The sequence below is a fragment of the Anolis carolinensis genome, chromosome 4 (genome assembly GCF_035594765.1).
Source record: "Anolis carolinensis isolate JA03-04 chromosome 4, rAnoCar3.1.pri, whole genome shotgun sequence".
In the NCBI taxonomy this organism is placed as follows: domain Eukaryota; kingdom Metazoa; phylum Chordata; class Lepidosauria; order Squamata; family Dactyloidae; genus Anolis; species Anolis carolinensis.
The window spans coordinates 138,733,860-138,760,170 of record NC_085844.1 but is presented as its reverse complement, the minus strand read 5'-3'; the positions used below and the strand labels follow the sequence as shown (position 1 = coordinate 138,760,170).

General features: G+C 40.2%; 1 protein-coding gene across 3 annotated transcripts in view; it reads right to left on the bottom strand.

The window, feature by feature from the left end:
* Nucleotides 1-2,871: 2,871 nt before the first annotated feature.
* The window catches only part of rin2 (Ras and Rab interactor 2), a 79,916-nt gene continuing 56,476 nt past the window's right edge, over nucleotides 2,872-26,311 (bottom strand). For all 3 annotated transcript variants that reach the window (XM_062977913.1, XM_062977914.1, XM_016993094.2), the window contains 4 exons: nucleotides 19,966-20,271; nucleotides 17,421-17,552; nucleotides 10,331-10,494; nucleotides 2,872-6,098 (listed from right to left, as the gene is read on the bottom strand). In XM_062977913.1, the coding sequence (XP_062833983.1) occupies nucleotides 5,781-6,098; nucleotides 10,331-10,494; nucleotides 17,421-17,552; nucleotides 19,966-20,271 (920 nt within the window). In that variant the 3' untranslated portion in view covers nucleotides 2,872-5,780. The remainder of the gene's footprint in view (nucleotides 6,099-10,330; nucleotides 10,495-17,420; nucleotides 17,553-19,965; nucleotides 20,272-26,311) is intronic.

The following is a 26,311-nucleotide window of genomic DNA, read 5'->3' as shown; positions in this document are numbered from 1 at the left end:
GGCAGAGAAAAAGGTCTACTGTGATCTCTCCACAGAGGTGCCTTTGATGCCTCTCCACTGGTGCAGGGAGAACAGATGAGGTTGGGAGAGGCTGAAGAATGCCCCGATCCACTCTGCTCTCTGTGCCACAGCAATGGCTCTTTGGTGCTTTACTGTTAAAGTGGAGGAAGTGGGGAAATTTAGGACTGATTTTAGGTTCTTTACTGAAGGAGTAAGCTCTCCCCTTGGGAGTTTTGTATGTTCAGAGAATCTTTAAAAAAAGCACAAACCTCTTCTTCCTCCAGCAACTTTTTGCAATGCCTGGGTGGGAAAATGGCAGCAGTGGCCAGGGGTGGCTGGCCCTAAGGCAGTATTAGCACTTTAAGTTTTCTGCTGAATGGATCCTGTGGGTAAGCCCCAAAGTTATATCCTTGACTTTTCCACTGGTCATATCAAAATCCCTAATTTTGGCCCACAACCTGGCCTTGATTTATACACAAAGTCGACTTATACACACATATATAAGGCAAATGGTTTTAATCAGTTGCTTGATCTTGTTTTGTGTATTTTTATTCTTTTGTGTATTCATAATTTTAAGGCTGCATTTGTATGGATCTGTGCTGTTCAGTAAAACATAAGTCAGTGCTACTTACTCGTGAAAGATAACTTGCTTTGACTGTCATGGAGATACTTCAGCATCTCTGCCATCTGCCTCTTAAATTTTAATTCCAAAAATTAAAGATAATTACCATTGTAAACATGTGTAACTACGAGAGGACAGCCAATAGTGTAAGGGTTGGAATAATGGAGTAAAACTCTGGAAGAATAGGGTTCAAATCCCCATTGAGACACTGGATGACCTTGGCCAAGTCACTCTCTCTTAGCAGAAGATAATGGTAATCCCACCCCATGAAGAAATCTTCCAAAGAAAAGGTTGCCGTTGAGTTAGAAATGTCATGAAAGCATACAACAGCAACTCTGGGGAAAAGAAATATATTTAGATGCCCATTTCAATTCTTTTCCCTACAGTCCACTGTTTTATATAGTTCTATGTACTGTTTAAGATATTCCACTTAGGCAGAAAAAATGAAATGCAAATATACAGAATAGGGGACTCCTGGATCGAAAGCAGTGTGTGTGAAAAAGATCTTGGGAGTCCTTGAGGACAACAAGTTAAACATGAGCCAACAATGTCATGCGGTGGCAAAAAAAAGCCAATTGGGTTTTGGCCTGCATAAATAGGAGTATAATGCCTAGATCCAGGGAAGTCATGCTACCTCGCTATTCTGCCTTCGTCAGACCATACCTGGAACAGTTTGTTCAATTCTGGGCACCACAATTGAAGGGAAATGTTGACAAGCTGGAATGTGTCCGGGGGGGGGGGGGGGGCTACTAAAAGGATCAAGGGTCTGGAGAACAAGCTCTATGCGGAGCGGCTTAAAGAATTGGTTGGCTGAGAGAAGGCTGAGAGGAAACACAATGGTCGTGTATAAATATGTGAGGGGAAGTCATAGGGAGGAGGTAGCAAGCTTGTTTTCTTCTGCTCTGAAGACAAGGACACAGAACAATGGCTTCAAACTACAGAAAAGATTTCACCTAAACATCAGGAAGAACTTCCTCACTGTGAGAGCTGTTCGGCAGTGGAACTCTCTCTCTGCCCTGGAGTGTGGTGGAGGCTCCTTCTTTGGAAGCTTTTAAAGCAGAGGCTGGATGGCCATCTGTTGGGAGTGCTCTGAATGCGATTTTCCTGCTTCTTGGCAGGGGGTTGGACTGGATGGCTCATGAAGTCTTTCCCAACTCTATGATTCTATGATCCTCCCTCCCTCCCTTGTTCTGCAGTTGTTAGTGCTGTCTATTAAACAAGCTGGGAGCTGACTTTGGAGGGAGCAGGAATTTAAAGCAGAACAAAAATAGATGTATAGTAATCCCTTGCTAAAGCAAGTTTCTTAAAGGAAAATGGGATGAAAAGTATATTCCGGTGCTGGTTGTGAGCTGTAGTAAGAGTAACAATTGTTTTTTATCAGTGCGTGAGAGGCAAGGGGGATATGAACTTAGCAAAAGCAAATGGGATTATTATAAATATGCACTGTCTCAAAGCTTTTATTTCTGGAAGAGGAAGCAGTGTGAAAACACGTTTTTAATTGGTGCTCACCCTCATTTAAGTCCTCTGTTTTTCAAGATCAACTTTTCAAATGCAGAGTTGAAGAATTTAGAAATGTATTACTCTGTCTTCACTCTAGTTTTTCACATAATTTATTGTGTCCTAGTTTGCCAATAATATGGGTCTTTCTTGTGAACTACTTATAAGATACTTCCTACTTCATTTTCACTGTCATGAAAGTGATGCCTGGAAATGCCCACATCTATGCATACTTTGTCTTCTTGATATTTAGAATGTGGATGACAAGAAAGACACAATACATAACAGATTCTTCAGATTTAGTAGGATCTTGGGTGTGTGCAGAATAGACATCAAATTTAGGAAATATTCTACAAATCCAAGCCGGTTTTCTTTTTAAAAAAATCAGAGGTGTATTTTTAGTTATTTTGAGACTCTGTTTAATGTGTAGGCGAATGTGTAAATTGGTCTCCATGGTCACTTGATGTATTTTCATGACTGAAACACACATTATTATAGATTATACACAACAGGCATTACCTGAAGATGCAATCCTAAAACCAACATGTTTCAATTCAGAAATTTGTCAATTAACTAAATTCTTTAAAAATCACGTGATCACTGTCTTTGTCAGCCAGGTGAGCTGAGATATATTCATTCTCTAAGAAACCTAATATGGATTTGTCTTGCAGATTCAAGGAAGCAATAAGTAGTTAAACAGAAGGCTTCCCCCCCCCCCCTCTCCCATGTACAAATATACACACACACTATAGTTAAGTATTACAATGTATTATGTGCAAAACTATTGCTTTATCATTTACAAAATGAAGGACAATACAAACACACGTCAGTGTGGCAGATATGTGGCAAATCAAATCCTACAAATTGTTACATACAGAACACACCTGCAAATGCAGACACCAATATTATTTTTGTAATTTCAGAATATCAACAAATAACAATTACAAACTGAGCAAAGGAAGGGAATGGCATTGTTTGACAGATGTCCAAACTATCCGTATAGGCAATATTACTTTTTCATGTCAGGAGCGACTTGAGAAACTGCAAGTCGCTTCTGGTGTGAGAGAATTGGCCCTCTGCAAGGATGTTGCCCAGGGGACATCCGGATGTTTTGATGTTTTTACCATCCTTGTGGGAGGCTTCTCTCATGTTCCCGCATGGAGCTGGAGCTGATAGAGAGTTGTTGGATTTGAACTGGCAACCTTCAGGTCAGCAATCCAGCCATCAAGTCATCAGTCCTGCTGGCACAAGGGTTTAACTCACTGCGCCACCAGGGGATTTCATCCACAAATTACAGAGATCATTGTATTTAAGGCAGAAAAGACATTATTCTGAAATCATTGGATGTTGACTGTATTTCCGTTCTATGCTTCCATGCATTTTGAAAATGTCATCAATGTTCTGTTGTATGTAGCAGAGCACATTGAGTTCTGTATTTCCTTTCCATTTCTATAGGCTTCAGTCAATGCATGCTTATTAAGAAGTCACTCTACTGAATTCAATAGGATTTACTCCTAATTAATACGGATATGATAGCAATGTGAAATCTAATCTACACATGCAAGTGAACAAGGTTTTTGAGGAAAATCAATAGACTACACCAGTTCACACTGCAGGCAACAGATAACATTTTTGAATACAGCCAGCCCTCCAGATCCATGGGTTATGCACCCACAAATTCAACCAACCATTAACTAAAAATATCCGGTGACGGCGCGGGGGCGGGGGCGGAGGGGGGGGTGGAATCCAAAACACAAAGTTGAGTTTGCCATGCACTGACCACTATGCTGATGTGTAGGCAAAGCTTACTGTAGCTTTCAGCCATTTCACAGACCCTCGTGCTCTCTCTGGCATTTGTTTCAGTTTGCCATTCTAAATAAGGAACACCATTTTATTACACTGTTTTATATAATGAGGCTTGATATCCATTATTGCTATCTACGGATAGTCCTGGAGCTGAACCTCAATGGATAGAAAGGGGGCACTGTACTTCTCTATGTGCTCAAATAAACAAAACACCCACTGCAATCTGTTTTGTAAAAACAGCCCAGCACACAAGGCAGAAAAACAAAGGAAGGAGAGGGTCTGGATGAATACCTCTGCTTACAGATACTTTTTTTAGTCTGCAAGCTTTCAAAAAATGTAACACACACACATCACATGTGCAAAGTGAAGGAGTATATTCTGTTCTACCACCTCACTTCCATATCATTCTGTTGCATGTATAGACCTTCCCCAAGGCCTTCATTTTCTAGTATCTTTACATAGAGAAGAATTTATACATTGTTTTATCTCAGTAACTATTGAAACTATGTGTATCTTTTCAGCCACAATCAAATGTGTTTGAGATTGCTTACTTCAGTGTGTATACAAGCATTAAATGCATCCATTCATATTCCTGCTGTTTTTAACACAACAGATGTCAATTAATTATTTGCACAACTACCATATGTTAAAAATTAAAATGGTTTCTTCCACAATCTCATCACCCCCATTTGGAAAGCAGCCTGAACCAGCAGACTAGGGGCATCTTGACAACATCACTTTAGTTCCTCTGTTTGAAGGACTCTCACGCATTTCTACCCTGACCAATATCCAACATGAAACACAGTCAGCGCTCTGAAAACATACATTAACACATCAGGATAAAAACAACAACAACCCTAACCTCTCCAGCAATCCTCATTTGTTGTCCCCAGCTCTGTGCAACAATGCCGGTTAATGAGTATTAATGAGCAACTAATATGATGTTACAGTGGGACTTGTGAGCACATTCCCTTCCACTTTTAATCCTCAAAACAGGTTATCTACATCCTCTTACCTCCCCATTCTCTTTATTCACCTTTCTGTATCTCAGACTGCAGTATATAATCAATTCATTTCTTTATGTCAGGTGTATAGGCGGCTTTGGATAGCCTGTGTTAAAAATAAAACTGCTTACAGAATTATCCCAAACTTTTTTTAAAATGGGACTTCATATTAAAAGTAATCCTTAAATCTTGGTAGAAAAAGGCAAAAACATTCACAGAAATGTTCAATGTAATACTCTAAAACCAGCAAGAGATTCATTTCGTGTATTAAATGTTAATCACATGCATAATTATAGAACAATTTATAGCTTAGAAAAATACTTAAGAACTAACCATGACAGTTTACCTGCAACTGCTATAAAATTTCTGTGAAATATATAAAATCATGTTGCCTTCAGTAAAATATATATATACACAAAAACTATTTTAAAGAAGGCTGTTACCATCCACATAACAGAGTTTACTGATGCCCTGCATCGGAGAGCATAGCATTATGTACATTGGTAACATGGGACAGCTTGCCAGGTACTTTACAAAAAGTCTGGCTATCTGAATGAAAATAGTGCTTGCACTAAGGATATGAAGTACAGATCTAAAGATGGATCTACTAAAGCATTTTTGAGATGGTTCTCCTTAAGTTCAGCTCCTGTGGCTCCACACTACGGCACCAGACATGTACACATACAATGGGCTGATTGTTCTATGTATGTCAATTACAGTCAGTAAGGAGTCCTGTTCTTGTTAGGCACCTGGTTCACAATCCTGCAAACCACTTAAGTTTTAAACCAGCCCAGTCAACAAGCAAACAAACGTTTGCAATCAACTTAAAACAACAATACAAATCCTCAACTTTATGAATGGTAGTCAATGTTGTTCTGGAAAATGGCGCCATAAGGGTCACTGTTGATGCGCTTATAAACAAAATGGAAGACTTGAGGCTGTGGCCTACTGTGGAGTTCAGCTTTGATTTTTTGAGGATAAGTGTCTTCTGTCAGCTGCTGCCACGTGTCATCAATAAAGAGAAACAGGCTGTAGTCATCAGGAATGTCCACTTTAAACTTCTCAGCACAAAGACGGCAGACATCTTCGGTAGTGATATATGGTCTCACTAGCAAGGTTTTTCCTGTGCATCCACTGTTTACCTCCTGGAAAGCGACTCGTAGGTAGTTCTGTGGAGTGGGAAAATATGGAGGGGAAAAATCATATTCAAAATTACATGGGTTATTTTAAGTATTGCACATTCACATGTTTTTTCTGCATTACAAACAGGATTAATCGTATTTACTCAGTAGAATGCGCCATTGAATGTAATGTGCACCTAAATGTTGAAGGTGCATATTTGAAAAAAAATGGGTTTGTCTTCAATGGAATGCAACCAACAGCACAGGAATGGCGCATCAGGAAGACAGGCAGCATGAATGAGGCCATTGAGAAGTCATGCCCCTTGGTCAGGCCGAAGCTGGCAAACCCACTGGGCTTGTGTGATTCCCAACTGTCCTTCAAAACTGAAGTGAAGGTTTTAAAGGGCTCATGAATGAGGCCACTTGAGAATCATGTGTGAGTGAATGGCGAGGGGGGGGCATGGGGTCTGCTCGGGAGGTAGGATCCGTGGCTAAATAGCAGGAATTATTGGGTCAACACCTGGGACTCTTCCTTCTTCTCTGGGCACAATGGAGCCCTGAGGGTGCTGTCACTACCAGGGACAGCTTCTTCAGGCCCCTCTGCCTCCCTGTCCAGCCTCCAGGGTTCCAGGTTCCTCCACCCTTGTTATGCAGGTGAGTTTATGTGCATGATTCTAACAACTATCAAATTTAATGCACAGCTCAATTTTGGCAGTATAATTTAGCAAAAAAAAAAAGAAGAAGAAGAAGATGAGCATTAGACCTGAGGAAATAGGGTAGCTGCTCCTCTTATTAGTATTCAGAATTCTTCACACTGTGCTTGAGACAATATGAATGCACCTTTTTGGACTACAACTGCCTGTATCTCTCATAGCCAGTGGCCATACTGGTAAAGCATTTGAGGAGATTCAGCCCCAAAAGTTAGTTTTGTTGAGGTCTACAAGGAATCCTAGGTCCTGTTGAAACTTCTCCAGCATTCCCCAATTGAAAAGTACAGTAAGAGAGAAAGGTTACCTACAAGAAAAGTGATGAGTATCTTCCAGAAGGTACTTACAGAGTGGGACAGTGAGAACTAAGACACTTGGCTAGCACTCAGATGAGTTTCCATGGCAGAAAAAACATACATCAGACTTACATGACATTACAGAAAATGTGAAAGCAAATAGCATCAAGTCCAGTCTACAATACTTCTGTCCATATGAGCAAAATAATTATTACTCTTCCTTGGCTCTTTCAGTCTTATACTTTGTTAGAACATGCCTGAAACTTTTTTACACTTTGGAGGTTTCATTATTGTTTCCTGAAAAGAAGTAAGCTCAGTCTGTCTCATTATATGGCCATTCTGATTTCAATGAATGGACAACTGGCTGGATACAGAAGGTTGTTGAGGGCTTCCAAGCCTTTTTAAGGAATGGCAATTATCTTAAGTATCTTCTGTTTCTAAGGTAAGGTAAAGGTTTCCCCTGACGTTAAGTCCAGTCATGTCTGACTGGGGGTTGGTGCTCATCTCCATTTCTAAGCTGAAGAGCTGGCGTTGTCCATAGACACCTCCAAGGTCATGTGGCCGGCATGACTGCATGGAGCGCCGTTACCTTCCCCCCGGAGCGGTACCTATTGATCTACTCACAATGGCATGTTTTCGAACTGCTAGGTTGGCAGAAGCTGAAGCTAACAGCGGCCGCTCCCGCCGCTTGAACCTGGGACCTTTTGGTCTGCAAGTTCAGCAGCTCAGTGCTTTAACCCACTTCGCCACTGGGGCTCCGTTTCTAAAGATACTACTATATTCTTCAGCAGAGCTCAGAAACAAAAGTGATTTCCCAGGCAACAAACAAAAAACAAACTTCCTTTACTAACAGTACAGCTCTGTTTGGACAAATGTATTTCACAGCCAGCACTGGCATTGCTGAGGAACATCACACTTAGCAGTTCTGCAGAAAACAAACCCTAATTCTCGCTTCCATTTCTTGCATGATTTAGAAGCACAGTTTGGGAGACCTTTTAAAAATTATTTGTGCACCTATTCAGAATTGAATTTGAATAGCAATGCAAACAGTGTTACATCTACGTCAGGGCTGTGCGAGCTTTCTTGTCATCTAATTGCTGTGCTTGGCTTTATATTTTACACTTTCGGAATTCTTCTGCCTTTAATTTATGTACCACAAAACCCTGGTGAGCTCATGTTCACAATTGCTTCCATACTTACTAGTTTCATGTTTCTTGCACTATTCCTTCTTTTCCCCTCTTCTTTGCACAAAGTACAAGTAATTGTTGTTTATTTACTTATTTATAAAATCTCTTATGTACACCTCAAAATGTCTCTCTATAGTTATATTTCTTATTAGAGTAATTGGGAAGAATTTTTAAAATAACACAAGCTACCACCACAGACATTTTGATAAGATGAAATAAGGATTCCATAGTCTCTGAGGGAAGACATTAAAAGGGGGGATTGGGGAAAGGAAAGGAGAAGAGGGGGCAGAACATCAGAGAAAAGCAAACAGAAATGAGGAAGGAAGGAAGGGGAAAGGAGCAGAGTGTGCATGTTTTAACACAGTTGTCCTGTGACTCTATGAAATGAGTCAGTAGTGGAAGGGATTAGGTCAAATATAAGCCAAAATGTGTGTTCACTACCAAGACTTTTGTTACTAAGGAGAAAAAAATGTAATGTTCTTATTTTTGCTTAGGCATCCTCCAGCGTGTTTGCAAGACTTGGATCCCAAACACTGGAAAGTCTAGCTAAGAAAACAATTCAGGAAGTGGAGCACAACGCTTTAGCTTTCGTTAGCAAACACAAAGTTGAATTAACCACAAAGCATACACTGACATTCAATATGCATCTACATTGTTGGTAAACTAACATTATTATGTCCAAAGGGCAGAATTTTCTCTCACAGTGTGAAAGGTAAAAGTAACAATTGTTGTACTTTCATCAGAAATTCTAATGGTAAGGTTTTGATTATAAAACAGTTTCCTGCTCCCAGTTCTGGATCTCCAGGCAATGAATAAGAAAGTATGCACATATAAGTATTGCAGTCACCATCTTCACTAATCTCTCTAGAGCTCTAAGTGAAATACAAAGAGTTATCCCTTTCCCAAGACAGGTTATAAGGGTGTGACTTGTTGAAGTCCACCTAATGAGGACCACACCATCTTGCAGCCATATGTATCTTTTCCTATGTTTGGTCACACTATGTGTTGCATTTGTATCTAGTACAATAGCAGACAAATGGCACCTTGATGTTTTTTGGGTTTTTAAAATCATGTCAGAAGTGAATTGAGAACATACTGCAAGTCGCTTCTGGTATGAGAGAATTGGCCGTCTACAGAGAGGTTGCCTAGGGGATGCCCAAATGTGTTACCATCCTGCTGGGAGGCTTCTCTCATGTCCCCGCACGGGAAGCTTGGGCTGACAGATGGGAGCTCACCCCGCCTCACGGATTCAAACTGCCAACCTTTCGATCAGCAGTTCAGTCAACACAAGGGTTTAACCCATTGCACCACCGCAGCCCCCACCTTGGTGTTAATCATACCCTTTGGAAGTTTCTAAGGCTTCACTTACTATTTTGGAGTCAACCATTTTTTTCCAAGTTACTGTGAGATTAAGAAGTGTGGATGATTGACAGCAGCAGGCCTCTGATGTCCCAGTGCTGCCCACCCTGCTAACCTAAGGGGCAATGGATAGCTTGTTCCTTTTCCTGGCTTATTTCCAGTAATAAAGCTAAAAAGTAATATTGCTTAATATAACTTAATGATGTCCTGAACCTATGCGGGTGATGTTGATAAATGTGAACTAACTTATAGTCTCCGGCGTTTCGCAGATGAGACCAGGACAAGCAATTTCAAATTGTGTTAATGATGACAAAAGTTATTAATGAGTTTGAGCAGATGAGCTAGGAGCCCTTTTTCCTACAAGGCAGGGAGTTGGACTGGATTGCTTGTATGGTCTCTTGCAATGATGTTTCTATGCTGCAGAGGTCTGCTTTTTCCTAAGTTTACTGGGAAGGACAATCAATGTTATTTCCCCTTCTCTCCTCTCCCAGTTACCAGGTCAACTAAATACAAATTACCCCTGTTTCCAGCAGCCTGAAAAAAAAGAGGGGAAATGGGACATTTATAAAAAGAGTTGGAAAAGTGGATTAACTGGGACCACCCCTGCCAAATTGACACAGCTGAAGGGTACACTTACTTCACCCAATGTAATCCAAATCATTCATCTATCCACTACATCCTGCCGATGCTCTGCCTTATATAAATGACAGCTGCAGAAAAAACATATCTACCTGGAAATCATCAACAGATGGGATTGTTCTGTTTGTTGTTCTCCGCTTATGCCATTGCCTGAGAGTATTTCGGGCTTCTGAACACAATAGCCTGGCCGCCTGTTCTTCTTGGAAATTCTTAATTAATGAAAGTGCCCCATATGCACTTGTCAAATAGTAGCCACCTGTAAAGATACAAAATAAAAATGTTCTTTAAGATATTACCAACAATCAGGTCATCAAAAGCAGTATAAGGCTTGCAAAAAAAAAAGCCTGCCATCTTGAATAAGTAGTAGTGGACAACACGTATTAGGTAGTAATATCTGGCAATCTCTCGGGCCTTTGAAATAGAAGCAATGACCTCCTTTTTAAACTTTATTCCAAAGAGCCATAGAGTTTCTCAATAGATCGTTAGGATTTCCTCAGTGAGAAGACCAGTTATGTCAATAGAATTTTCCCTAATGGCCAATGACAGCACCTTGGTGAAGAGAACTGGAGCAGCACCTTGAAGCTAAAGGAGGGGCAGCTTGCTTGTTTCCTGCTTCTCCAGCAAGATTTTTGGAATCCATATGTGAATACTTGCTTGCAGCCCCAGCAGGAACCACTATCTATTCCCAGTTACTTCCCTGGGAACAGTATTACTTCCCTGAGCTGGGGTCAGTTGAAGTATTTGTTCGGTTTCAATGTGGGCGGGCCCGCCATCAAAGGGGCCATCACAGGAGAGATGACACCAAAGCTTGCCTTGTGGCTCACCTCTTGCCCTCTTAGCTGCAGAGGAAGATTATTCTTAATATCTGCTTTCCAGAATGGAGTGGCTCAAAACTTAATGTCCTCTATAACAACCATGGGTCTTGTTCCAAGTGGTATGTGGCCCTATTTGGGGGCTGAATGCAAGGTGCATTCTGGACCTTGTCTTCTGTGCTGGGTGGGATTACAGCAATCATGGATAAACTACTACCTGGTTAGGAATTTATAAAATCCAGGTTACCTGCTTTGTACTGGATTATGTGAGTGTAGATTCATATAATGCAGTTCAATGCAGATAATGTGGATTTTCTGCTTTGACAATCTGGATTATATGGCAGTGTAGAAGGGGTCTTAGAGCCTCTGCCGTGAGGGGCTAATTAGGATGGTCTATACCAGGAGGATTGTAGATCCTGGTGGATTTATGAAAGCTCTTGGGGAATTATCTGTGTGCCTCAGCAAACGATTCTATTGAAGTTCTTTGGCTTTGGGAATGAGGAAATGGCCAGAGTGATGGACACAATCACTTCTTAGCATCCTATTTTATGGAGTAGATGGGATGTCCTGATGTCCCAATTAAACAACTGAAATAACAACAAGAGTAACATTGGCTAGTGTGAGCATCACATGTATCCTACAGCCTCCTTGAGGACATACTCCATAGCAACATAGATAGCAGAGAAGTCTTTTTAAAAAATTGTACAGCTTAAGGACATGAACAGGCTCCTTGGAGTAGTGTAAGCCACCACATGGATGCGGCATCTTTGCCCTTTCTAACTTATCAGAGACCAGGAGAAGACTGGTTGGATGGGTTATGGGAGTATGCAATGCCTCTCTCCAAAAAGACATGGCCTTAACCTGCTTCAAGAAGTAGTTTTAAAGCCTTTCTTTTAAAAAACATGTTTCCTTAGATCCCACTCTATGGGATAATACCCCATTTTAGGCAAGGTTCTGGAGTGTGTGGTGGCCTCCCAGCTCCAGGGACTTCTGGATGAGACTGATTAGCTGGAACCATTTCAGTCTGACTTCAGGTCTGGTTATAGGATGGAGACAGCTTTGTTCACCTTGAGAGATGACTTTTGCTGGGAAGTAAGACTGGGGAGTATGTCTCTATTGGTTCTGCTGAACTTCTCAGCTGCGTTGGATGCTACCAACCTTGGCATCTTTCTGGGCTGCCTCGCTAGAATGGGGCTTGAAAGCATTATTTAGCAAGAGCTCCATTTCTTTCTGGAGAGGCTGGAGGATTCCTGTTCAGCTCCTTGGCCACTGGGGCTTGTGGGATCCCACAGCAATCTGTTTTGTGCCCCATGCTTTATAACATATGCATGAAATTACTGGAACAGGTTGCCTAGTTTGTGTTCAGGTGTTAAGAATATGGAGAAGATATCCACTCTAGCTCTTCTTTACACTTCAGTCTAAGGAGACTTTCTGTTCTAAAACAACATGTGTTGCCAGGGATGGACCAGATAAGGTGAAACTCTACCGAGACATCAAAAAGGTGCTCTAGGCAGTTAAAGGACAAATCTGGTCATAGGAATTCAGTCTGTGCTGAATGATGTTTCACTTCTCCTGAGGACACAAGCTAGTAGCTTAAGTGTACTGCTAGATTAACACCTAGCCTAGGTTTTCTGAGTGGCCAGGAGTGTATTTGCAGAGTTAAGGCTAAACTTCACTTCTTCACTTCACTTCACTTTATTTCTTAATTAGTTGCTCTCCACCAGAGTGCTCCAAGTGACTTACAATTTAAAATATCATTCCACAATATAAAAAACATTCAACATAAAAACATTCAACCTAAAAACATTCAACAGTGACTATTTGGCAAATTAGATCTGATTTACTTAAATGCACAACCAAACAGCCAAGTCTTGAGCGCTTTTACAAAAGGTCGCAACTCTGACATTGCTCTAACATATGGAGGCAATGAGTTCCACAGAATTGGAGCATAGATTGGAAAGGCTGTACGCCTTGTAGCTTCCAGGTGTACCTCACTAGGGCCCAGTACATATAGGAGATTTTCCTGGGAGGATCGAGGTGACCACTGATGGAAAAAAGGAATGAGGCGGTCCCTAAGATATAATGGTCCTTGGCCATTTCGAGCTCTAAATGTCAGGATCAGTATCTTGTAAGAGATCCTATGTTCTATTGGTAGCCAATGCAGTTGTTTCAGAATCGGTGTAATATGGGATCTTATAGATGATCCCGCTAGCAGCCTGGCCGCCGCATTTTGGACCATTCGGATCTTCTGGGTTTTTGTCTTCGGAAGGCTGGCGTATAAGGCGTTACAATAATCCAGCCTAGAGGTGACTGTTGCATGGATTACCGTTGCCAATGCTTCTGTCGAAAGGTAGGATGCCAATTTCCTTGCCTGGCGAAGATGAAAAAAGGCCTGCTTACTTATGGCAGTGATCTAGGCCTCCATTGTCAGCGATGAATCCAACACAACCCCAAGGCTTTTAACAGTAGCAGACGGAACCAGAACTTCCCCATCAAAATCAGGCAGTGACTGGATTAACTCTGGTGGCTGGCTGGGCCAGAGTATCTCAGTTTTTGCAGGATTCACTTTTAGTCTACTCACTTGCAGCCAACTCATCACTGCTTCCAAACACAGCTTAAAGTTCTCAGGAATCGTGGTTGTCCCAGGTTTGAGACGCAAGAGTAGCTGGGTATCATCTGCAAACTGGTAGCACTCTATGCCAAAGCTCCGCACTAGTCCAGCAAGTGGTCGGACGTAGATGTTAAATAACAGGGGCGAAAGGATAGCACCCTGGGGATCTTCACAGCAAAGGCAGGAGCTCTCAGAGCTTTGGCCTGACCACTCCACCCTCTGTCTCCGGTCCCGGAGAAACGAATTGAACCATTGAAGAGCTAAACCTCGTACACCAGACATAGCCAATCGATGGATCAGCAAGTCATGGTCCATGGTGTCGAATGCAGCTGTAAGGTCCAAGAGTACCAATAGCGCTGATCCGCCCCGGTCTGATGATGAATTTAATCACTAATAGCTACCAAGACAGTCTCTGTCCCATGACCTGAACGAAAGCCTGATTGAAAGGGGTCTAATCCCGCAGTCTCATCTAAGAATTGCTGTAGCTGTCCCGCCACTGTCCGTTCAATCACCTTGCTCAAAAATGGAAGGTTTGAAACTGGGTGGTAGTTACTAGGTATGGTGGCGTCTAGACTTGGTTTTTTCAGAAGAGGGTGAACCACTGCTTCTTTAAGACACTCTGGGAAAATTCCTTGTTCCAAGGAGCTGTTAATGATGTCCCTTAAGGGATCTCGTAGTCCCTCCTAGCACTCCTTAACCAACTGGGAGGAGCAAGGGTCGAGGGAGCAGGTCTTGCTGCAGCTAGAGTCTTTTCCAGATCTTCCATTTCTAATTGCACAAAAAGTTCAAGAAGTTTGTCACTAGATGGCCAGAAAGCTTCTAGTTCCCTCAATGTGTCCTCTGTGGAAGGTAGCCCTTCGTGAAGCAGATTGATCTTATTTATGAAGTAGCTCTGAAAGGTCTCTGCTGTAATATCTTGACTGGCCATATCTTTGGCTGGATGGGTTGGATTTATGATGTTGCGAACAATTTTAAATATTTGAGCAGGTCGAGATCTAGCGGAAGCTATCAGTGAGGAATTATATTGACACCACGTCTGACTTGGCCATGGCGACACTTGCTTTATTTACATTCTGATGGTATTACTGTAATGCAGTGGTTCCTAATCCTTGTTCCTCTAGGTGTTTTGAACTTCAGCTCTCAGAATTCCTGACAATTGGTTAAGATGGCTGAGCAGTAGTCTGTTGAATTACCAAACATCTGGAAGGCCAAAGGTTGGGAACCACTGCTGTAATGCACTCTATGTGGAGCAACCTTTAAAGGATGTTCACAAATTTCAACTAATCCAAAGAGCTGCAACCAAATTGCTAATGGCTAGTAATTCCATCGAGCATAGAATTATCTTTCCATAAGAACTCCACTGCCTGTTTCCAAGAACAATTCAAAGTGCTGATTTTGACCTATAAAGCCCCCTTTGGCTCAGGACGCCGGCCATTCCAAGAACCACATCTCTGTCGGCCAGCCTGTCCGAAGTTTGTAATCTACAGAAGGTATTTTTATATACCCCACTACTGTCATAGGCATGCTTGGTGGGAATGTAGGCAAAAGGAATCTCTGTGGCTGCTCCCACATATTGGAATTCCCTCCCTGAGGTAGGTAGAATGGCTCCTTTTTGCTGCTTCTCTGGTTCACCAGCAAGGTGGCAAGTTTTCCAACAAGCCTTTAAAATTAATTTTAATTAAAAAGTGCTATACTATTTTAATTTTCGTTTTAAAATAAAATTCTAGATGTTTTAATTTTGTTACTATGTAATACTGTTTTATTCTTAAATTTGTATGTTTTAACAATACGTATTTTATTGTATTTTATGACTTTTTTTGATAAGCTTTCTTCAACCCAAACATGGAAAAAAGTGAGATACATATAAATAAAGTGATGGTTGGTTGGATCATCTACCTATATCTTGCAATCTACTGTTGTATTTCTTGTGGTTCATGAAGAGTAATAGTAAAATCTTTAAAAATCTGATCAACATGTCATGTGACAGAAATAGCTCAGAACGGGGTTCCTTGTTGACAGAAATGCCAGTCACTACAATTAAGTGGAGTTAAATGTTCAGATTGTTTTGTATCCAGTATATGGCATAAACATTAGTTGCATCGCAGTTTTGCTTACACAGCTTCTCTATAATTACCCTCCCTCCACTGTTCAGTGCACTTCTCATAGTCCCACTGTACCCACTTCTTTTCCATATTAAACGAAGCCCTGTTCACACCCACCACCCAGGATTTCTGGAAAAGATAGATGTGTTTTGCTACAATAAGCGGATACACAGGAAAGTTTGATGCAGTTTGGAGGCCAAAGCCATATCAGCATCCAGCCTCTTGGCAGAAAGCTTCATCCCATTTGTTTTTGTTTTGCTCTTGGAAAGAGAAGTTTCCTGCCAGATTTAACTGCTTCAGCATTCTTTTGCTTTCAGCTATCCCAGGAGGGGAGGGGCCTTGGGAATTGTTCCCTCTTCCATGCTTCCAGCAAGCCAAATAACTGCAGATGTAGGGCACGTTTCAGATCTGAACTCTTTCAGACAGATGACATATTCCAGGTCTTTCTTGAAAATCAAAACTGCTTTTTCAAGCATTATCCAACGTGACTGTAAACCACATATTCCCAAATAACCCAACTTTGAGTTAAGAGAAATTTCAAAAAAATTAATAGATTCACATGACTTCTGTTCTCCAAGGGTTAGCCTACAGTCCTTTCAAGAAACGTATATTCTTGACTGTAAGAGTATCTACTGAGAAGCAATATATCTATGTAACTTATGCAACTCAGGCTTTTTTTTTAACTTGTGTAATACTTATGTCAATGTATTTCATCTGAATTAACTGTAAGCGGCCAAGACTCTGGAGTAGTGCAGTGCTTAATATTAGTGTGAATCTGAAGAAAGACTTTTGGCATCCTGCAGCTCTCGGAATCCATGCAAAGCATATGAGTTACTCCTTTTTAAATTAATGTATGTTATTCATTCTTAAAAGTAAAACATTGTCATAATATAGCTGCATATAACAAGAATGATCTTCACAACTCTTTCCAGATTGTGATCCAAACCCAACCTAGATAACAAGCTTACTAAGGTAAAAGTTTCCCCTTGACATTCAGTCTAGTTGTGCCTGACTCTGGAGGGTGGTGCTCATCTCCATTTCTAAGCCGAAGAGCCGGCATTGTCCGTAGACGCCTCCTAGGTCATATGGCCAGCATGACTGCATGGAGAACTGTTACTTTCCCTCCAGAGTAGTACCTATTGATCTACTAACATTTGCATGTTTTCGAACTGCTAGATTGCTAGAAGCTGGGGCTAACCATGGGAGCTCATCCACTCCCCGTATTTGAACCGCCAACCTTTCGGTCAGCAAGTTCAGCAGCTCAGCAGTTTAATCTGCTGTGCCACTGGGGGCTCCAAGCTCACTAAATAACACTAAAGCTCATTAAATAACACTAAACAAAACCCACTGTTAAGGAACCAGGCATAGTAGTTATCACCACCCAAGCGGTTCAGTCTAGTCGTATTTTCCCACTAAGATTTGCACAAAAGCCCTTGACAAAAGTTTCCTCTACACACTCCATGCCAACAGGAAGCCTGAGCTTGTAATCTTGTTTGTTTGAGACTATCTTCATGTTATGTTTGTCGGAATGACTTGATAAGCTGTTGGTAACAAGTCAGAAGCTTTGGAATGCCTTTAAAGGCTCTCTATTCAAGCATGCTATCAGTCATCAAATTCCTGGGGAAAGAGTCATCTTTAGAGCCTCAAGGACATTTACCTTCTCCATGCAGCAAAGAGGGATCCAGCAGCTCCATCATGTATTCAATTTCAGCATCCAACTCCAGCATGTCACACTGTGCCACAACGTAAGTCAGCACTGGCAAGAAGTCATCAGCCCCATACATTCTCCCTTTGTTGAAGGTTGAGGATACATGGGGAAAGAAAGTAAAAGTATATCAAAACTCACTGCCACTATTTATATATTCATTTATTTATTTGCCCTTTTCTTTTTAAAAAGCCCTCTTCCACACTGCTCTTTCAGTTGTATGATTTTACATATTTGACAAGAGAATATTACTTCAGCACATTTACCACTATTACTGGGTCCACTGTTTTAAAATTAATCTGAAGGCCCAGAGAGGACACAACTGCAGATTGAATGGCATTCAATAGAATAGGAGCACATACTGATGCCTTTTATGTGCCCTCATAAAAGATGTTACCATCTGAGAAAACGGAGGCCTTAAAGGAGTGGCATCAGAGCTCAGCAATTAAGAAGCAAGGACAAAATAAGTCAACATTTAAATGGGGGGTAAGAGAAATCTACACTCCACATGCAATTTAAAACATTCTGTTTAAAAGTACTACAGCTGATGTCAGCCAAACAATGGGGTGTTTTTTTGAAGTTCTTAACCAGCTGTGTTTTTCCAGCATACAACTCTCAAGTTTTGGTCCGCCTGCATTATTCACTCTATTGAAAGTATGTCAAGAGTACAGCTCTAAGTTTCTAACTCATGAGGTTCCAGCTGGTAACAAAGGTGGTGTTCCAGGTCCTTGATTAACCCTACTTAGTAAGCCTTGAAATATTACCATAACTCTGGGAAAGACAAGCCAGCCACAGACATTCTGATGGTGGCCCCGGATACTTTCAAAGAAGTAACCTAAGTGTTGTGAAAGGCTTTCATGGCCAGAATAATTGAGTTGCTGTGAGTTTTCCGGGCTGTATGGCCATGTTACAGAAGCATTCTCTTCTGACTTTTCGACCACATCTATGGCAGGCATCCTCAGAGGTTGTGAGGTCTGTTGGAAACTAGGCAAGTGGGGTTTATATATCTGTGGAAAGCCCAAGGTGGGAGAAAAAACTCTTGTCTGCTTGAGGCAAGTGTAGATATTGCAATTGGCCACCTTGATTAGCACTGAATGGCCTTTCAGTTTCAGGGCCTGCCTGCTTCCTGCCTGGGGGGAATCCTTTGTTGGGTGGTGTAAGCTGGCCCTGATTGATTCATGTCTGGAATTCCTCTGTTTTTTTAATGTTGTTCTTTATTTACTGTCCTGATTTTAGAGGTTTTTTTTTTAATACTGGCAGCCAGATTTTGTTCATTTTCATAGGAGGATGCTTCTGGAACATGGCCATACAGCCCGGAAAACTCACAGCAACCCAAGTAATTTAAGTTTTGAAAGCAAATCCGAAATGACTACATCATAAACAAGTAAGAGGAAAGACAACATGTTCTTCATTGTTCTGCATAATGAGAAAATGCAGTTTATTATGATTAAGGGAACTTCCAGACAAGGCCTTTATTGTTCCATCCAGTGTCATTCATGTAATTTTACTGGGGGTGGCAGTTTGATGTTATTTTCTCCTTGTAATCTCCCCATGTTTTCCAACTAGTTTTTCAATGCTTTCTATTGCCACACAAGATTCAGAGGAGAAAGAATAAATGCACAGTGTCCTTAGACTGGTAGTGCTAGGGCTTGTTTTGTTTAGAACAATACTACCAGCATGACCAGTTGCCTTTTCAGGAAAAGGTGGTGTATAAAGCAAAAAAAGAAGAGGAAGAAGTAGTTATCTTCTGGAATAAAGTGTAACTTCTCTGATATAGAATTCCCTCAATTTCTGTTAATGATCTGACAAAGGATTTCAATTAAAACATATTACAGAATTTTCACAGCAAGGTTATTGGTTACATCCTGCTCAGCCAGTCTGTACAGAAACTCTTCTGCTAGTTCAGAATGTGGGTCACACCCACATAAAATAATTTAACATATTCTTAGCCTTCAGCATCCCATGTCTCTCCTGCATTAAATGCTTTCCCAATACTTCCAGTATTCTATAGGATAACGCAAGGGCAGCTGCACAAGTATCTGTATTAATGGCTTATTGTTATGTAAGAAACATGGAGGTGGAGCATATTAACAACTTATAGAAAAAACTGACATTATACACACAATGCCCACATAATACAGACCACCACAAAGCCTGCATTGTTTCCTGAAGTATTGAGGAACAGGATTCCAAGGTTGACTTTTGGTTTGCTAGACTCCCTCTTGCTCTTTCCAATGTGTTCAAAGCGTTTACTCTATTCTTCCAGAAATCTGACATAGCCATATGGTGAGAACAATATAGTTTACGAAATACAGTACTGTAAATGGAAACACTACACCAGGTACCAGGATACAAACTGTCTGAAGCAAATCTGAATTCCTTGAAACAAACTAGGCAAAACAGAGAGTGGGAAATCTGACGGGAGATTAAACATTTGACCTCCTCCAGAAATGTTCCTGAAACAGTTCAGAAATTTTGGCAATGAGATGGTTTTTACCTGAATTGTTCTCCATGACAGTGTAAATCAGCTTGCACACTCTTAGCAGTAGCATAACTTTCTTTTCAGGAGAGTACATTTTCTGCATGGTCATGAACTTGACCTTAATCTTTTCAACATCTACAAAGTCCGGTGTTGGGACAAACACCCCCAGCTCCTGAGGATTTCTCTGTCGGACAAGTTGGAGGTTCTCTTTCAGCTGCTTCCAGGAGCCGTCCGCTGTATGGAACTCTTTCAGCATCACATCAACATGGCCCTTCAGGGGCTTCAGGATGCATTTATGCATGGCTTTCTCTAACACCACATCTGCAAAGACATAGGAAAAGCTCAGTTCAAAATATGGCAAACAAACTTGGTTTTCGTTCTCTCAAGGGAGAGAAAGAATGGAAATGATATAATGAAGTCAGAATAACCATTCGATTAGCGTTCCAGAGGAATTTTAATGGCAAAACCAGGTTTCCACATGCATTTTAATGGTCTACTGTTTTTTCTTTTATTCATGCTAATTTAGAAAAGATGGATCTATAAAATAAATAGTAAATTGTACAGCTTACAGCCCGTGTAAACTTTCTAGAATTTAAAGGTGCATCTACACTATAGAATTAATGCAGTTTGACACCACTTTAATTGTCATGGCTCAATGCTATGAAGTCCTGGTATTTGTAGTTCGGTGGGGTGCCAGCAGAGAAAGCTAAAGACCTTTAAAAACCAAAACTCATATGACTTCATAGCATTGAGTCGTCAGTTAAAAAGTACTCTCAAACTACTTTATTTCTACAGTATAGCTGCACCCTTAGAACATGGATCTCCCTGAATAAGTCCTTCTAGTGTGCTTTTTGTATTCCTGGGTTTTTATCGAAAGCTACACAGTTTGATTTTCTCAAAAAGAATATTTATATTTTTACACCTTCCCCGCAAAAAGAACCCGTGAACATAAAATGCAACTGTGTTGAGTGGAGAGGAAGGAGCAGAGATGCACAAGAGTAGAAAGAAGTCAAAAGTGTACTTAGGTCAAGTCTGTGGGCACACTGGGTAATGTGACAAAGTGTTCCAACCAACACTTCAAAATGACTCCAATAAGGGTAACAAAAGATAAGTAACTTCTGCGAAGATACAGAGCACAAAGCAGAAGTTGAGTTTTTGAGACCAATACAAACCATGTATGGACAATAAAATACCCACTGCAGAGAAACAAAATATGACATGAAAAGCATTCACACTGCAGGAGGTGATGATCAGAGAATGGCTGCCCCCAAAATGACAGATAAACAACATTCTAATTAAAACAAATCAGGTTTATCATGGCTGGTTTATCAGGTTCTCTCATGTCCCCGCATGGAGCTGGAGCTGATAGAGGGAGCTCATCCACACTCTCCCCAGGTGGGATTCGAACCTGGAAGCTTTCAGGTCAGCAACCCAACCTTCAAGTCACTTAGTCCACTACGCCATCTGGGGGCAGTTGTACCTTTAGTCCATGGGCATACAATATATACTCGAATACAAGCTGAGTTTTTCAGCCCTTTTAAAGAGCTGAACAAACACACACACCCCGGCTTATACTTAAGTGAGGGTCCTGGCCAGCTTATATTTGGATTGGCTTATACTTGAGCATATAGGTAATCAGAGCTAGACAGTCTTATCTTAAATTAGTTGTATGTAAATATTCAAAAATATTTAACTTACTGATGCCTCAATTAATGCAATTTTATTGGTATCTATTTTTATTATGAAAATTAACCAGTAGTTGCTGCATTACCACCCTGGTCTTAAACTCGAGTCAATAAGTTTTCCCAGTTTTTTGTGGTAAAGTTAGGTGCCGCAGCTTATATTTGAGTCAGCTTATACTCAAGTATACAGTAGAGTCTCACTTATCCAACATAAACAGGCCGGCATAACATTGGATAAGTGAAAATGTTGGATAATAAGGAGGGATTAAGGAAAAGCCGATTAAACATCAAATTATGTTATGATTTTACAAATTAAGCACCAAAACATCATGTTTTAAAACAAATTGATAGAAAAAGCAGTTCAGTACACAATAACGTTGTGTAATAATTACTGTATTTATGAATTTAGCACCAAAATTTTGCAATTTATTGAAAAACTGACTACAAAAACATTGACTACTAAAAGGCAAACTGTGTTGGATAATACAGAACCTTGGATAAGCAGAGCTTGGATAATTGAGACTCTACTGTATAAGGTAACTACAGGCAGTCCCCAAGTTACAAACATCTGACTTACAAATGACTCATTGTTAAGAATAGGGGTGAAACAACAGGAAGTCAAAGAAAGCTAACCCTCAGAAGGGAAATTCACTCCTGAAAGAGTGATCACGGGGAAAAGATGTCTCTACTGAAGCCCTATCCAAATTCTTGTTTCCACAACAAGTCAATTTTTTAAAAATCCAATTCTCACAGGGACAGAAAGTGAGGTGAAATCTTCTGAACAGGGGCACAGACAACAAAACAAACTCCGCAGGGGTGTTAACCCTTCCCTATGCTACCTAAAGTTATTTGGCTGGAGTTACACTTAAAAAACAAACCTGATCTGACTTACATACAAATTAAACAAGAAGAAATCTATAGAACTTATCATGTTCATAACTTGAGGACTGCATAGATTATGTGAGGGGGCAACACCCGCTCAATTGCTCTTCACTCTGATCTATAGCATGTTGCCTTGGCCAAGACAACCCTTCGGAATTCACCCACCAGATTGCCTCTCCCCTCCAAACCGAGGGAAGCCCCGTAATGGCACCCCCCCCCCCATACATAAAGGGGGCGGCCGGGGGGGGGGGAATCATGACTATTATCTGATTAAATACTTTTAAATTTATGGCACAAGGCACTGTACTTCTCTTTGGGGTTGGATATGGATGAAGGGAATTAGTTCACAATGGTGGATATAAGATGCACAGGCTGTAAAGCTTGTCAGTTGTGACAAGTTGGAAAAACCCATACCAACATTCAAGAAAACATAACTCTGTGTTCAAAATTATGACATCATTAACAAACACTAAAATAATCTGTTGGGATAGCAGAGTAGAGATTATCCTCTGTAGTCATGAAGGAACTTTGTTTTTGTTATGACTCTAGCTGTAATAATCAATCCTTCCTTCCTTCTCTCCCACACACAAGCTGCCCCCACATTTGAAATCTGTGAACAATTGCAAGACTGTTTCATAGATATCAGGCTACTATGTACAATGCACAGTCAATATTTGTAACCTTGAATGACTATTTGCATCTCTCAAAGATAGGAGGCACTTTATCAGCTGCACATATTTTGTCTCCCTCTAAGCTCCATGTCTCTAATATTTCAGACACCTCTCTGAAACCAAGGGCTCAGTGACCTCCTACTTCTTCCACTGAGTTGCGAATTATGCTTTACTATTTCATTTAGATGTATGCTGTAGTTCCAGACAAAATATATTTTTTCACAATCCCTTTTTCAAACTTTGGACAGATTTGAAGTGCATTTTAAAAATGCTACAGGTTTAGCACATCCTCCTGTTTACATCAGCGCCTCCCAGGCTGGGCTAAGGATTTGATGAAAGATGCTAACGGAGGGCCAACATTGGTTTACTGATCACAGAGTATTGGACTAAGACTAGGGAGCCTTGGGTTCAAATATCCAATTGGCTAAGGCAATGATTATGTAAATGGATTAAGTAAGAGTTTAGATCAGGGGTCCCTAAACTAAGGCCCGGGGGCCGGACGCGGCCCTCTAAGGTAATTTACCTGGCCCCCGCCCTCATTTATAATATAATATTTTTATATCAGTTTTAATAATATAATATATTGTATATACATACAATATTGATAAGAATATTATCATTTTCTACAATATAATACTAACAATAATACCATATAATAATATTATGTTATATATTGCATATAATATTACAGTATAGTGGTATAGTTCAATATAGTATAATGCTAATATTGTGCTATGCTAATAATATAATACATTGTATGTACATACAGCTGCTCTGAGTTCCCTTCGGGGTGAGAAGGGAATATAAATGTAGTAAATGAATAAATAAATAATTTTGGACTTAGGCTCGCCCAAAGTCTGAAATGACTTGAAGACACACAACAACAACAACAATCCTAATTAACCTGACTCTCTCATTGGCCAGAGGCAGGCCCACACTTCCTATTGAAATCCTGATAGGTTTATGTTGGTTAAAATTATTTTCATTTTTAAATATTGTTTTGTTCTTTCATTGTTATTGTTGTTTTGCACTACAAATAAGACATGTGCATAGGAATTTGTTCATTTTTCCCCCCAAATGATAATTCGGCCCCTCAACAGTCTGAAGAATTGTGGACCGGCCCTCGGCTTAAGAAGTTTGAGGACCCCTGGTTTAGATGATCAAAGTAAAATGATCCCAAAGTATTTTAGTTATTCACACAGACGCTCACACACCAACATAATTTGGGAACAGTCAAGAAAACATGCATCAAGCCTTAAGAAATAGGATACAAATGTTATACAGTGTGCAAATCTAAAAGAATTGTCTCAAAAAAGATTAATATGTAAAAGAAAATAATCCTCGTGGTGGTGGTGGGAATTCTAAATGTTGTGTATGTGTATGTCCTAAAATAAAAAAAATTAAAAAGGAAGAAAAAAAGAAAACTTGCATCAAGGAATCTTTTAAAATGAAAAGACGTGCTTATTTATATGAGGATGAAAAGGCTTAAGAGGGCTGTGTGAAACTGTATAAGTTGTTTGTTTTTATTGATGTATTCTAATTACATTTAAATCTTTTTATATTTTAATCATACTTTTGATTTTGTTGTTGTATGCCTTCAAATCATTTATGACCTATGGCAATCCTAAAGCAGGGTTTCCTTTGCAGGATTTGTTCAGAAAGAGTTGGCCATTGCCTTCCTCTGTGGATGAGATAGTACAGCTTGCCTGGATTGTCACCCAGGGAGTTTCCATGGCTGAGTGTGGTTTGAACTGTGGTAGATGAATATTATATTGTTAATTCCTCAAGTGCCATTTGATATATAGATAATACATCCTAAATTAAAAATCATAAATTAACCAGTCACTAGGTATAGATGGCATGCAACTGAAAACTCTTTCAGAATGAAGAGATTGCACCACAAATTCTCATCGGCATCACACAGACCAATCTGTCCCAGCAGCCTCTTAAAACGTCTATGCAGTTAGAGAATATTCAGGCACTTCCGTTACCATTATACCTCAAAGAATGGTATATATTAAGATCCACAAGTTAAAGAAGAAGCAAGTCTTCATGTGCTTATTGTTGGTGGTATTTTATTCTTTAAATGAGGTTTTATTTTTTGTCATTGGTCATCCTGTTCTATTACCATAATAGACATGCATGCTTGGAACAGCAGGCATGCAAGTATTTTCAACCAGTGCATAATTCCATTATGATTTATCATGAAGAACTAACTTGACAGGCAATAACAGAAATCCTAGATAAATTTTAATGAAGTATGGTGACTTAATTAAATCTCTTTGCAGACCTAATATTAGCCACTTGAAAGTGGAAAGAGGAAATGCTTTGATAGGGTGAGGAGTTTCTCCGTGCCTTCTGGAATGCCCATCTGCATCCTGTACTGAAATACTCTTTCACAATCTTTCAGAACAATGAGGAGAGAGAGGAAAATCTGAATGATCTTGCATCATTATAAGTTCCTTCAGTTTATCCTTATTTATTAGAAACCATTATTTTGATTCAGGACCATGAATTTACAAACTTCTTTAATGTTCTTCTCTCCAGTGTTCTGGTTCTTCAGTTTGAGTGAATCAGTGATAGACTGCGATGTATTAACAGAATCAAAGAGTTGGAAGAGACCACAAGAGTCATCCAGTAAATCTCCTGCCACACAGGAATACACAATCAAAGCACTCCCAGCAGACAATGAAAATTCTGATGTTCTGAGCCTTGAGTCATGATTTTAGAAGATTAGAAGTTCTTAAGTTTAAAACAATGTCCTGGTATTTGTGTTCATATTTTCATACTCCTGACAGTTGTCAAACTTCCCACCATAGGCAATTCACCACTTCAGCACTGATAGCAGAATATCTGTACCAGGAGATGTGCAGGCATCATGTTTTAAATTCCAGAGCATGCCAATTGCAATGATTTAAATATTATCAAAAATATATAAGATTTCTGTATAAAAAAGCTATGAATTAGACAGTCCCTTGCGTAAGTGACAGTTGCACCAAATAAAATCACTAAGGAGAAGTCTTAGGCACACCTCAACTCTAAGCTTGGAAAAGTAACTTTTGAGGGTGCTTCTACATTGATTCTATAACCCAACTTGGAACCGGTTCAAAAGAAACTGTTGTTTCT